General features: G+C 40.1%; 1 protein-coding gene across 9 annotated transcripts in view; it reads right to left on the reverse strand.

The window, feature by feature from the left end:
• CCDC178 (coiled-coil domain containing 178) overlaps positions 1-12,271 on the reverse strand; it is a 136,758-nt gene that overhangs the window by 85,704 nt on the left and 38,783 nt on the right. For 8 of the 9 annotated variants that reach the window (XM_079982685.1, XM_079982683.1, XM_079982680.1 and 5 more), the window contains 2 exons: positions 7,635-7,780; positions 4,609-4,768 (listed from right to left, as the gene is read on the reverse strand). In XM_079982685.1, the coding sequence (XP_079838811.1) occupies positions 4,609-4,768; positions 7,635-7,780 (306 nt within the window). The remainder of the gene's footprint in view (positions 1-4,608; positions 4,769-7,634; positions 7,781-12,271) is intronic. The other variant, XR_013840416.1, reaches the window with a different exon arrangement.

Consider the following 12,271-nt stretch of genomic DNA (forward strand, 5'->3'; position numbering starts at 1 on the left):
CGACCCCTCTCGCTCTCCAGGCTTCAGGAAGCTATCCGCAAGCCTTGCAAGCCCGGCGGGAGTTCCTGCGGGCTCACAAGGCTTGCTGGCGGCAGCCTGCAGCCCCGGCAAGTGTCTGCAAGCCTTGCGCACCCGGCAGGAGCTCCCGCCGAGCGCGCAAGTCTTGGGGCGGCAGCCTGTTGCCCGAAGCACAGGGAGCCCTCCGGAGGGCTCCCCGTGCTTCGGGCAGGCGTGTGCAAGGCTTGGGGTGGCAGCCGCGGCTGGGGGGGGGGGAATAATTTTTTTTTATTCATTCCCCACCCCAAAAAACGAGGTGCGTCCTATGGGCCGGTGCGCCCTATAGGACGAAAAATACGGTAAGTAGTGTATTTATTTCAGTCACCCTTAGCTTTTCATGAAGGGAAATCAATAAAAGTAGTAAATAAGCAAACCACTGGGGTTTCATTTCATCTAACAGAGGTAAAATGATAACACGGTATCTGAAACTTCAGTGTGTGTGTGTGGATTATTTCCTAGTCTCCATCTTTGCATTCACAATATTAGGTAAATTAGATCTTACATCAGAGAATTGCATTTTCTGCCACATACGTATATCTACATCATTGTACTCCATGTTTGTAAACAGAGAATAACTACAACTGTAATCCTATACATGCCTACTCACAAGTCATGCTGAACTCAGAAGAACTGATTTCTAGGTAAACATGAATAAGACTGCACTGTAAGACCTCTAATTCTATATTCACAATCTGTAACACAGATTTTAATCCTTCTAAATTGCTCTGGTCCATGGGGTCACGAAGAGTCGGACACGACTAAACGACTAACAACAACATTTAAAGAAAGGGAAATCCTCATGTTTTACACCCACTGTGTGCAGGTATTGCAGTTTTCTTTACCTATCTAACCACTATTTACAGCAAAAATGACAATACTTTTATCACATGATGCCTTTCAGTGCACAAATTTGCACTTTTTATAATTCCCACTGTCCTTCCCATTATTTTTCCTTTTATGCTCATTTTAAATGTTATTACCATCATGGCACCCATATACCTTAGGAGGGTAGGTATAGCTTTCTTGTAAGCCAATAAAACTAGACAGTGGGGTGGCTATTTGGGTAATACTGCCAGCACTCCCCACAGGACATCATGTAAGACACATTTGCTATAACAGTAAGTCTACCCAGGAGCAAGGAGCACAATTCAAAGTCTATCTTGTAGCATGGGACTCCCCACATACCAGCATAACACACTGTTGGAAGTCACTGAGTCAACTAATTAAAGACAATTTTATAGCCAGACGATTTGTCACCCTTACCCTGCACATACAGAATAGCCTGGAGGAAACAGGGGATCTCTGCACAGGTTTATTTTAAAAGCCTCTTTCTTTGGGGCCCATAAAAAAAATCAACACAGCCTAAATACATATGATAGTAAAATATAATAACTACAATTCTTTCAGTTCAGCCATTCTTTTCCTCCAGATGTACTTCAAGCTCCACATTTCGCACTATATCTACCGCCACTCTTTTGTAGGGAACTTGCTATAGAAAACTCTGAAAAAGTTTGTTGCCTAAGGGCAACAATTTCAGCCAAACTCTGTTATAAAACCTAGTAAGTAGATACGTGTAACAAAACTGAGAGCATTATAGGCAGCACAGTGATCTTTCCCAGGACTTCACAGTTTCCAGTTATTTATAGTCCTCCATAGCTACTAACCACCTTAGTTTCCTACTCCTCTCCCAGTGGAAGGTTCACAAGCACAGTGTGCACATAACACTAATCCAAACCATGGTTAGCCATGAGAGTGCAAGTGTACTCATAGTAAAAATCATGGCTAACTGGCTCCCCCTTGGCTATCTTGAGGCTGCTTACCTGGAGCTAAACCATGGTTTGGTTTAGTGTTTGATCCCAAGCAGGGTTCATGGTTTGTTTTGCCCAGACAAACAACAAACTGTAAGCCAAGAATAAACCTCCAAGCAGCTAGAAAAGACCCAAATATATCTTCAGACCATCTCATAAGTGCTTTATAATTTTTAAAAACACGGGTGGCGCTGTGGGTTCAACCACAGAGCCTAGGACTTGCTGATCAGAAGGTCAGCGGTTCAAATCCCCGTGACAGGGTGAGCTCCTGTTGCTCGGTCCCTGCTCCTGCCAACCTAGCAGTTCGAAAGCACGTCAAAGTGCAAGTAGATAAATAGGTACCACTCTGGCGGGAAGGTAAACGGCGTTTCCGTGCGCTGTTCTGGTTCGCCAGAAGCGGCTTAGTCACGCTGGCCACATGACCTGGAAGCTGTACGCCAGCTCCCTCAGTCAATAAAGCAAGATGAGCGCCGCAACCCCAGAGTCGGCCACAACTGGACCTAATGGTCAGGGGTCCCTTTACTATATTTTTAAGGCATTTGATAGAATGGGCTTGCTAGTAGGGATGGGCAAATTTGTCAGTTTTGGTTTCCCTCATTTCCCCGTTTTCCAGTCTTCAGTTCTCCACATTTCTGCGACAATTTGCAGTCCCCCCGCCAAAAAAAATTAACATTCTTATGCAACTTGGCCAGAATTTGAGTCATAATTTTAATGCATTTTTAAACTTTTGTTGGAAGCCGCCCAGATGAGCGGGGTATAAATACATTTATTATTATTATTATTATTATTATTATTATTATTATTATTATTACTACTACTACTACTACTACTACTATCATCATCATCATCATGATATTTTTCCCAATGTGCAGTTTTGTTTGCCGTTTTGAGTAATACACATATTTTTGCAAGCATTACCCCCTAATGTAATGGATTTTTGCACATTATCTTCACTAACATAGCCATTTTATGCACCCCTTTCCCAATATATACATTTTTGTACACACCATTTGGCTGGATAAGTGCATCACAAAATTAAGAGAACTATGGATCTGAAAGGATAATTGTGCATCAGTTTGCATGTTGGTTCAAGAAGTGTGAATTAGGTATAGGGCCGTCTTACCCATAGGCACTAGGGATGCAGGGTACCTGGGCACGGGCTCTCAGGGGCACCAGGCCAAGAGTCCAGGGCCCGAGAGTTAAGTCTGGGGAAGAGCCCGCCCGTCAGTTGGAGCGGCTCTTCTGCTGTGGACGGCTCTGCACTGTGAGTTCGGGGGCCAGTGAACCAGCAAGGCACTGAGGCACCAGACGGCTCTGTCCTCCTGCATGCCTGGGACTGGGCAACTGGGGGGGGGGGCACCAGGCGGATCTTTGCACCCCAGCACCGCATATGCTTAAGACAGCCCTGATTAGGTAGTTCTCATTAGAATGCATACAAAATCAAAAGCCACCCCTTTCCTTCCTTGCTGGTCTTGTCCTGTTCAAGGGACACCAATGAGATTAAGAACCTTACTTCCATCCCTGCTTTCCCTCATATGCTACTCAGTAACTGGAATGCTACCTCTCCTCCCCATAAGCTATTCACAAAAGGGCTTTTTTGCCATTTAATGCTTTTGTGTATAGTATCAGGAGGAACAAAACAATCTTAAGTAAAAAAACATATCCAACTTCAAACAGACAAGTTTACCACAAATGCAATTTGATCACCAAGCTTTGGAAGATCACAGCTGACAGCAATCAGCAAGCACAGTCATGACATGACATACACACATGTCCAAATACATACATATTCTGCAGATTTAGAAGGTTGTGTTTACTTAAGAAACATATTGTTTCAAACAATTCAACACCAGTTCCCAAATTAAATGATAAAGTCAAAACAGAAATGATTGAATCCAGCTAAATCATTGTGTGTGGGAACAACTTCAACACAAGCAAACTTCTTCTCCTTCTCCTCCCCTCATGCACCCCCTGGGGAAAAAAATCTACTGCAAAGGACTGGGGAAACTCAGAGCAGATCTGGGGTGAAAAGAGAAGTTCCCTTGTGCTTCCAGAAGTCATTCCCTGTGTGTACAAGGATTTAGCTGGATGCAAACTAAATTGCCTTTGGTTATTTCTTCGATTGATTTACTTTTGTCTAAAAGTTTCATCCATGAAACCTAAGTTTTTAACTAGTAGGTTGCCATGGATATGATATATTATACGTTTATCTGGAACCTTTCATTGAAAAGGTATTAGCCAGAAACAAGTGTCAATTACTGTATATGTTGGGTGCACGTTGCAACTTGATTCTATTCTGTCATGGGAGCCATGGTGTTATCAAAAAGATCCCTCTGTCTTGTCTTCAAAAATAGCTGTTTCACATCCCAGAGTGAAAGATTAACAAAACGAACTATGAAACTTCCAAACTTAAATGTAAATGGTCTGAAAAATTGGTATCACCAATACCCAGTCCCCTCCCCAAAGACACTCATTCCATTTTTGTGAACAAAGTTTTAGCCAGTTGCTGAAGCCCAGCATACTAAACTGATTAATGAATTTTCATGCCTGCACTGGAAGGACACTGTCTTGCAGGATATTTTGGAAACTGATACCTCCCCATGAGTGTGGTCTGAATGCCTGAGTCAAGTTTCATCTGGAAACCCCGATTTTGGCTGAAATATTCAAGAGTGCAGTTGGCTTTAAAAGAAAATGCACTTTCAAAAAAAAAGAAAAGAACAAAAATAACTCAAACAACACAGACCTCGTTTTCTCTCAGGGATTTCTGTCTCTTCCATATACACTCTTCAAATGCTGTGTTATCCGTCTTTAATTTTTTTTCACTATAATCCAGCCGATCATGGAGAAAATCAACTAATGTTTGAATATTCTGCTCCTTTGCCTTTATTCTAGTGTACTTTTCCCTTTAAGAGAAAAAATATCATTACTAGAATAAAATGGTATTTTATTTCCAAGAAATTTGCCTTAAGGTGACCTATAAAATCTCCTGGAGTTTAGCAAAAACAACAAATTGTCCCTTAGTACCTGTAAACCTCACAAAATTACTGTGGGGTGAACTTTTGCACACCTAAGAAGAGCCCACTGGATCAGGCCAATGGTTCATGTAATCTAGCAGCCTGTTCTCACAGTGGCCAACTAGATGCTTGTGTGAAACACGCAAGCAGGATTGGAGCACAAGAGCACTCTCCTTCCTGGTATATGCCTGTTATATCTCCATGCCACACTCCACTAAATAAAATCAGTCCAATCAATGCCAGATACTTCATGATATGAAGTTTCAAATCATTGCATCTTGAAATCATGGTACAAATATCCAGAGGGACCTTTTTGAAAAAGGAATCACACTACAGCTGTGTCCATTCAGCGCTTACCAGCATAGGGGTAGTATTCTAACCCTGCAATCCTAAGCAAGCTTACTCAAAAGTTAGCCACATTAAAGTCAATGGGACTTGCTCTCTCGTAAGTGTGCTCAGGAGTGTAACCTAATGTTTGATATATGTAGTTCAAAACTTTCTCTTTTAAAGTTATTGTTTCATGCTCTCCACTTCCCCAAGCAGTAGGCTGTTCCAGGGAAGGGTTTCAGGGTTAGTCTTTTAATGAAGAAAGAGTACTGGAGACTTGCGGTATTTTTGTCATATGCATTTATTTATAGGTGATGAGAGACGAGACATGTAAGGTTATAGGCAGGCAATGCTAGTGTAATGGGCCATTAAAAACCACTAAGAAAATAATCTATTTGTACACTATGTGTGCCTGCAAAAAGACTATAAGGAAGAACCATCAGATTGTGCACAAAACAAACACAAACACAAACAACAAACAAACAAACAAACAAACAAACACCCCACCACAACCTGGAGAGAGGTTTCTCTTTACTGGTGAAACAGAAAAGTGTGGTCCTAATTATATGTGTTGTTATAGCAAGCCTACTGTTAGGTTACATTATTTTATAAGAAATATTTTATTAAATATTTATTTAATAAATAACATAAAATTCTTTGCATTTAAAGTTGCAAAAGAAGTCATCAACTAGTTTGTACCATTAGGCTTTGAACTCAATATAAGATAATGAGTTGTATGATGGCAAAGGTAAAGGTAAAAGTACCCCTGCTGTTAGGTCCAGTCACGGACGACTCTGGGGTTGCGGCACTCATCTCACTCTATAGGCCAAGGGAGCCGGCATTTGTCTGCAGCCAGCTTCTGGGTCATGTGGCCAGCATGACTAATCCGCTTCTGGCGAACCAGAGAAGTGCACGGAAACGCCGTTTACCTTCCCACCGGAGCGGTACCTATTTATCTACTTGCACTTGACGTGCTTTCAAACTGCTAGGTGGGCAGGAGCTGGGACCGAACAACGGGAGCTCACCCCGTCATGGGGATTCGAACTGCCGACCTTCTGATCAGCAAGCCCTAGGCTCTGTGGTTTAAACCACAGCGCCACCCGTGTCCCTGTATGATGGTATATCACACCAATTAAGATTACATAAAACCTTCCTGCACTACAGCCTTTAGTACTGGATAGGTGTGGGAGAGTGGGCACTTTCCCCCACTTATGGTGGGAGTACAGAGTTGTCCTGGTGTATTATGGAAATGTGGTGACACTTTGAAATGCCCTGTTGAAAAAAACCTCTAAGCTCATCTTCTTCCACTGGTTGGAAGCAGGTTGTGCTTCCAACCAGTGGAAGAAGGATCTTCTTAGCAATTTGATAGCTTCAAAAAGGTGCCTTGGCATGTTCATGTAGGCAATCAAACCTACCTTCTCATGTGGAATGGTTGGGGAAGATATGGGAGATAATAATCATGCATAAATTAAAATAAAATAAGTCAGTTGAGAGGTCAAAGAATCAATCCTTACCACTTTAGTTTCAGGTCTGTGTTACACTGAGACATGGGACATAATTCTTTTAAGCCCCCTAAACAGTTTTAGTCACTCAAATTTGCTTCAGGCATTGTTATAATTCTGTTTTTTTTTATCTACCATGATATATGCTTTGGTTTGTAAATTGTGTGCCTTGTCCTAATATCTTCTTGTTCGTAGCATGTTTCGTTGTTGTTTCATTCTTGGATTTCAATACCAGCTTTTATAGCGATGCTGTTTTACTTCTACAGAGAACTTATTTCATTATTATTATTAAAGGTCAGCAATGCTTTTTTTATAAACCAACTCTGGATTTTCTACATTAGACCAATTATTTATGAGATAGTAAGTCAAGGAGCTACTTTTAACATGAGTTGTGCATGAGACAAGTAATTATTTCCATAAGCTCCATCATATGTGAGGTTACTCCAAAATTCCTTGGCAGAAAATCTTTTTTTCTCTTTTCCCACTTTGACCCTAAAGATCAAGCCTATTGCAGCATATGGTTATTCAAGGCTTCCATGGCCTGCCATATATTTAGCTGAACAGAACCTTTTTCTGTTTTCATGTTAGAATTTATCAGTCCCAGGAAATGAAAACTCACATTTCTTTACCCAAAGAAACAAACAAAATGAATTATTTTCAACTAATTAAAGATGCAACTGACCATGAATTTTATTAGGTTGGGGCATGCAATTCTAATGCCTAAAATAGAATTAACAAGACAAGAATATTCACCATGAACCTTTTCTACTTTTGCATAAAATATGAAAAATACTCCTTATTTATGGATAAATATTGTTATGTTCTCTTCAGATAATATGGTATTAGCAATACATCAATATTGTGTTCATCATTTATACTAAATTTATGTATTACCTTCACAACTTTATTGAAATGGAGTGTCTTACCTTAACACTATTACCTTTGCCTCTATGTTAGCCAGCTGTTTTTCCTTTACTTTGCTCATTTCAGCTACTTTATTCATTTCATCTTGGAATTTTGCAATATTTCTGTTGACTTCATCAAGCTGGGTCGAAATATCTAAATATTTCACCTGAAAATTAAAAATATACATACACTTCTGAAGTTGGGAAGATATCCTGATATTGTGTTTTAAGTGCACAATTATGTGCGATGATGCATGAAATTGCATACCCAAGAAATAGAACTGTTTTTGGAAGTGCAGTTGAAACATTTAGTGCAAGTAGAATAATGCCTTTTCTGTAAAGGCACAAACTTGTACATCAAAGTTACTGTTCCCAAGTGTGTTTTATGAACTGACAACCAGAATTCTAAGACTCCCAAAATATGTTTTTAAACATCAGCACATTGCTCAACATCCCTTTCTCAATAATACACATGCTCTTTTCAGTCATGTTCTCATGTACAAAATACATTAGTCTTTACATTGATTATGTTATTAAATATGATGAAAGCTGGTGTAGTGTGGAGGGTTCTGAATGTAAGCTGTGAAGCTTCGAATTCCAGTTCAAGTATCATGACTGCCACAAATTCGTGAAATGTTCTTAGGCAAGCCACTATATCTCACTCTCAGCTCCATCAACTGCAATATGGTTATGATAATACTGACCAGTCTTACAGGATTGTTCTAACAGGCTATGTGAATGCTGCTGCTACATTAGATCACAGAACAAAGAAAAGAGTCAAAGGACACCCTCATGTTAAAGCAGAATTCTGCATGAACTAAATGATACTGGCACTACAGATGATCACAACAGGTCCACTATTTTTTTGCTATCTTTGTTTAAACAAAAGTCTTCATACATGTATGCACTTTGATGATAGGTATAGGAAACTTTATTATCTTCAACTCCTCTTGTTTCTGTGATTATGGGATAATCTAATGAAAGATCATAGGCTGATAGTCAAATGTCAAAATCCTGTGGAGATGATTGGAATGCAGAAGCTGGGGATGCTTGAGGAATTTTGACATGGACTGAATTGATCTGCCTCTCCTGGGCTAAAATATAACAGAAAGATCCATCAGATTTTAATCTTCCCTGAACATTTCCTAGCTGAAAAAGTTCCAAAGTGAGTTTAGAAATTATATAGCTACACTCCTGTTATTGTTTGTAATATTACTGTTTTGTATAATTCAAGAAACTTAAATAAAACACACACCTATTCAATTTGTATTTTCAAAGGAAATACATTAAATTATTATTTACATCACTTTCAGAAGAGTCACACTTGAACTTTGTGAACTCTTCTCCTATTCCGCTGAAGAAGCTCTACTGAACTGCCCCAGACTTAGTGTAGAAACAAGGTGGAACACAGCAAAGAGACAATCTACAACACAAATATATCCTCATTTGGCTAAAGAGAGCAACAGATCCCTGACTGGTCTGATGGCATGGAGACTGTTATTGCACAAAGTGCAAGGCTCTTGTGAACTACAAGTGTGCGCCCTGCAAAAAGACAATTGTTACACTGAGAAAGGCAAGGAATGAGGCCCAGCGGATTGCCAGATGATGTAAAATGACAACTGGCTAAAGCAAAATAATATGTAAAATGACAACTGGCTAAAGCATTCAACTCACTGCTGATATTGGCAACACTTGCAAGTGTACAAAGACATGAAGAAAGCCTTTGGACCAACAGTCAGGCAAATTGCACCACTGAAAACCTTGTCTGGAAAGATCATCACAGCAGTAGCAAGTGGATGAAGTGATGGGCAGAGTACTGCACTTGCAGGAAAACATGGTCTCTGACACAGCAATTGACAGTATTCATACCCTGCCTCTTTTGGAAGAGATTGATGTCCCTCCCTCCCTCCCTTGACAAGCTGAAGAATACCATCAACTCTCAGGCATGTGGTAAAGCCCCATGACAAGACAGAATCCCAATAGGAGTGCTGAAAGCCAGCTTCAATTCCTCCCTTGTGACACACCTCCATGGCCTCCTCTTGCAGTGTTGGGAACAAGGGTCTGTGCCACAAGACATGTGTGACTCCAGCACTGTGACCCCTCTAAAAGGAAAAAGGTGACCACCATGACTGGAATCTCCCTATTGAGTACTGTGGGAAAAGCCTTTGCCAGTGTAGTTTTCAACAGATTACAGTCACTTGCTGACAGGGTCTATCCTGAATCACAATGCAGCTTCAGAACTCAGAGGTCAACAGCAACATGATTTTCTCACTGTGCCAGCTGCAGGAGAAATGATGTGAGGATAGATGCCCCTAAGCTTCACAAGATGATTGTGTCCTTCCACAAGAACATGTAGGGCACCATCCAGTATGGTGGCTCATCTTCGGATGCCCTCCCTATAAAGAGTGGTGTGAAATGGCTGTGTTCTTGCCCCAACTCTCTTTGACATATTCTTCTGCCTGGTGCTCTTATATGCCTTCAGCTTAACTGGAGATGGTGTGTACTTTCATCTAAGGAATGACCAGAGGAAGAATGGCCGCTGGGGGAGTGCAGAGATAATAAACGCCATGGTGCATCTGCTGCAGCACAACCGGATGCCTTCTTTTCTGCCCCATCTGCAACAAAACATGTCTCTATTGTTTTGGTCTCAACAGCTGTAACTTTCCAACAGTTTGACTTCACCCTGAGGCTGTCTCCCAAGACTGATGGATGCTAACAAACAACGTTGATTTCAACATGGATTTAGGAAACCATCACAGATGAATATGGAAATGGGATGGAGCAGACCACTACTACCACTTGTTGTTATTTTCATTTCTATTCTGCTTTATTTTTATAAGGGGGGGGGGAATATCTAAGCAATTTTCAACCTACATTAAAAGAGCAAATAAAACAACCCAGAGTGAAACATTACTGAAGGAAGACAAATATAAAGTAAACATTCAAAGAAACATAATTAACAGGAAACTAAAATACCTAAAATATTTCAAAATAAAAACATTGTGAAGGAGATCAATTATAGAATGTACATTTTATTCAGGAAAATTAGCAAAATAAAATGGAATATTACAAAACAACTTCCTTAAGCAGCAGGAGCCTATCCAGACAACTAACTTTGCAAGTTACTACCACCACTATGTATTATGAATGGATACATGAAAAAGACTGTCATTTTCCCTACTCCTGGTGCACAAAGACCCGTCGGATAAAGAACTACATATACTAAATGATGCTGCATATGCAGTTTCTGAAACTAAACTGGGAATCACATGCACAGTGCCAAACAGATAACCAGTAATGTAACTGTCACAGCAGGAAGCATCTGCTTGGGAGAGAAAGAGAATAAATCCAGGATCCTTTTTCAAACTGTCCCCACTGAAGAGGGTGGGAGGTCAGCATGGTTTCAGGCTACCCCATCACTCCTGGAGCATGACAATGTCAAAGATGATAATGCCATCTGTTGGGTAGCCAGGCACTCAAGTAAAGACAAGAACATGGCACTGTGGACTACTGGGGTGTGCATGTACAAATCTGAACAGATTTATTGCAGCTGCAACTTTAATCAATTAATTGGCACAATTATTCAATGTATTGAACCTGAATGATTGGCGAGTCTGATAACAAGCAAAAATACTAGGACTTGGGACAAGGGCCTAGAAATAAATCTGCATCCAGTGTAAATATTTTAACGGAGCAAATGTAACAACTGCATTACACACACATTGAAGGTTCTTAACTGTCTGCAAGAGCAGTTGCACATAGATTGGCCCAAGGTCAGCCAATAAGTTTCATGACCAATCACAGAAATAAATGTAGGTTTCCTAACTCCAACTGCAACTGCAACACTATATCCACTACCTGTCACTAGCTCTTAGGATAATATAAATTATCCTAATTTAGATTGCCTGGGTACAAGAGATACTGAAATCACATTGTTGAACTGGCTATATCCCTGCTTTCCGAGTAGTGCATTCCCAAATATATCCTTTAGTCTTTTTGAGCAATCTCTCCAAATGTGTTTGTAAGAAACTGCACAGAAACTTAGTGCTCATCCTGTTCCTGTACCCACTTGTAAAATCCTTTAACAAATCAACAGATTTACTACAAGTTTATCATTGCATGCTGGTATTAGATATTGTATAATATTTATAAAACCTGGAAACAATCTACAGTAAGCCTGGTTCCTAATATGCCTTCAAATCTAAGAGCTTGAGATGAATTTACTGAGAACTGTGGGCAGAGCATAATTGTAAACAAAAAAACCCAAAAGCTCACTGCTTTCATTAATAAAAAAAAGCTTCTAACCAACCGGCTTAACTATATGAACTCAATAATTTCTCCCTAGTATTTTCCATCAATATCAATGGAATAAATAATAATACAAATAAGACATTTTTGTACACAGGCCTATCATTAAAAGCACATTTATATAAATGAAATGTTCAGTAACAAAAGCCAAAATGATTCCTTGGTAGCAGAGGCAACTTGTAACTATTATAGTAAACATACACCATAATTTACAAAAAGATGCCATCTGCTGTGCAAAGGTGCAATCAGCAGGCTATTTCTATGATGTACCCCTTTTATTCCTTATTTTGATTTTTGCCCTTCCTTTTCTAAAGCCCTCAAAGCAATAAGAGCTGGAATGGCAAATAAAG

This window comes from Podarcis cretensis (assembly GCF_951804945.1).
Source record: "Podarcis cretensis genome assembly, chromosome: 7".
In the NCBI taxonomy this organism is placed as follows: Eukaryota; Metazoa; Chordata; class Lepidosauria; order Squamata; family Lacertidae; genus Podarcis; species Podarcis cretensis.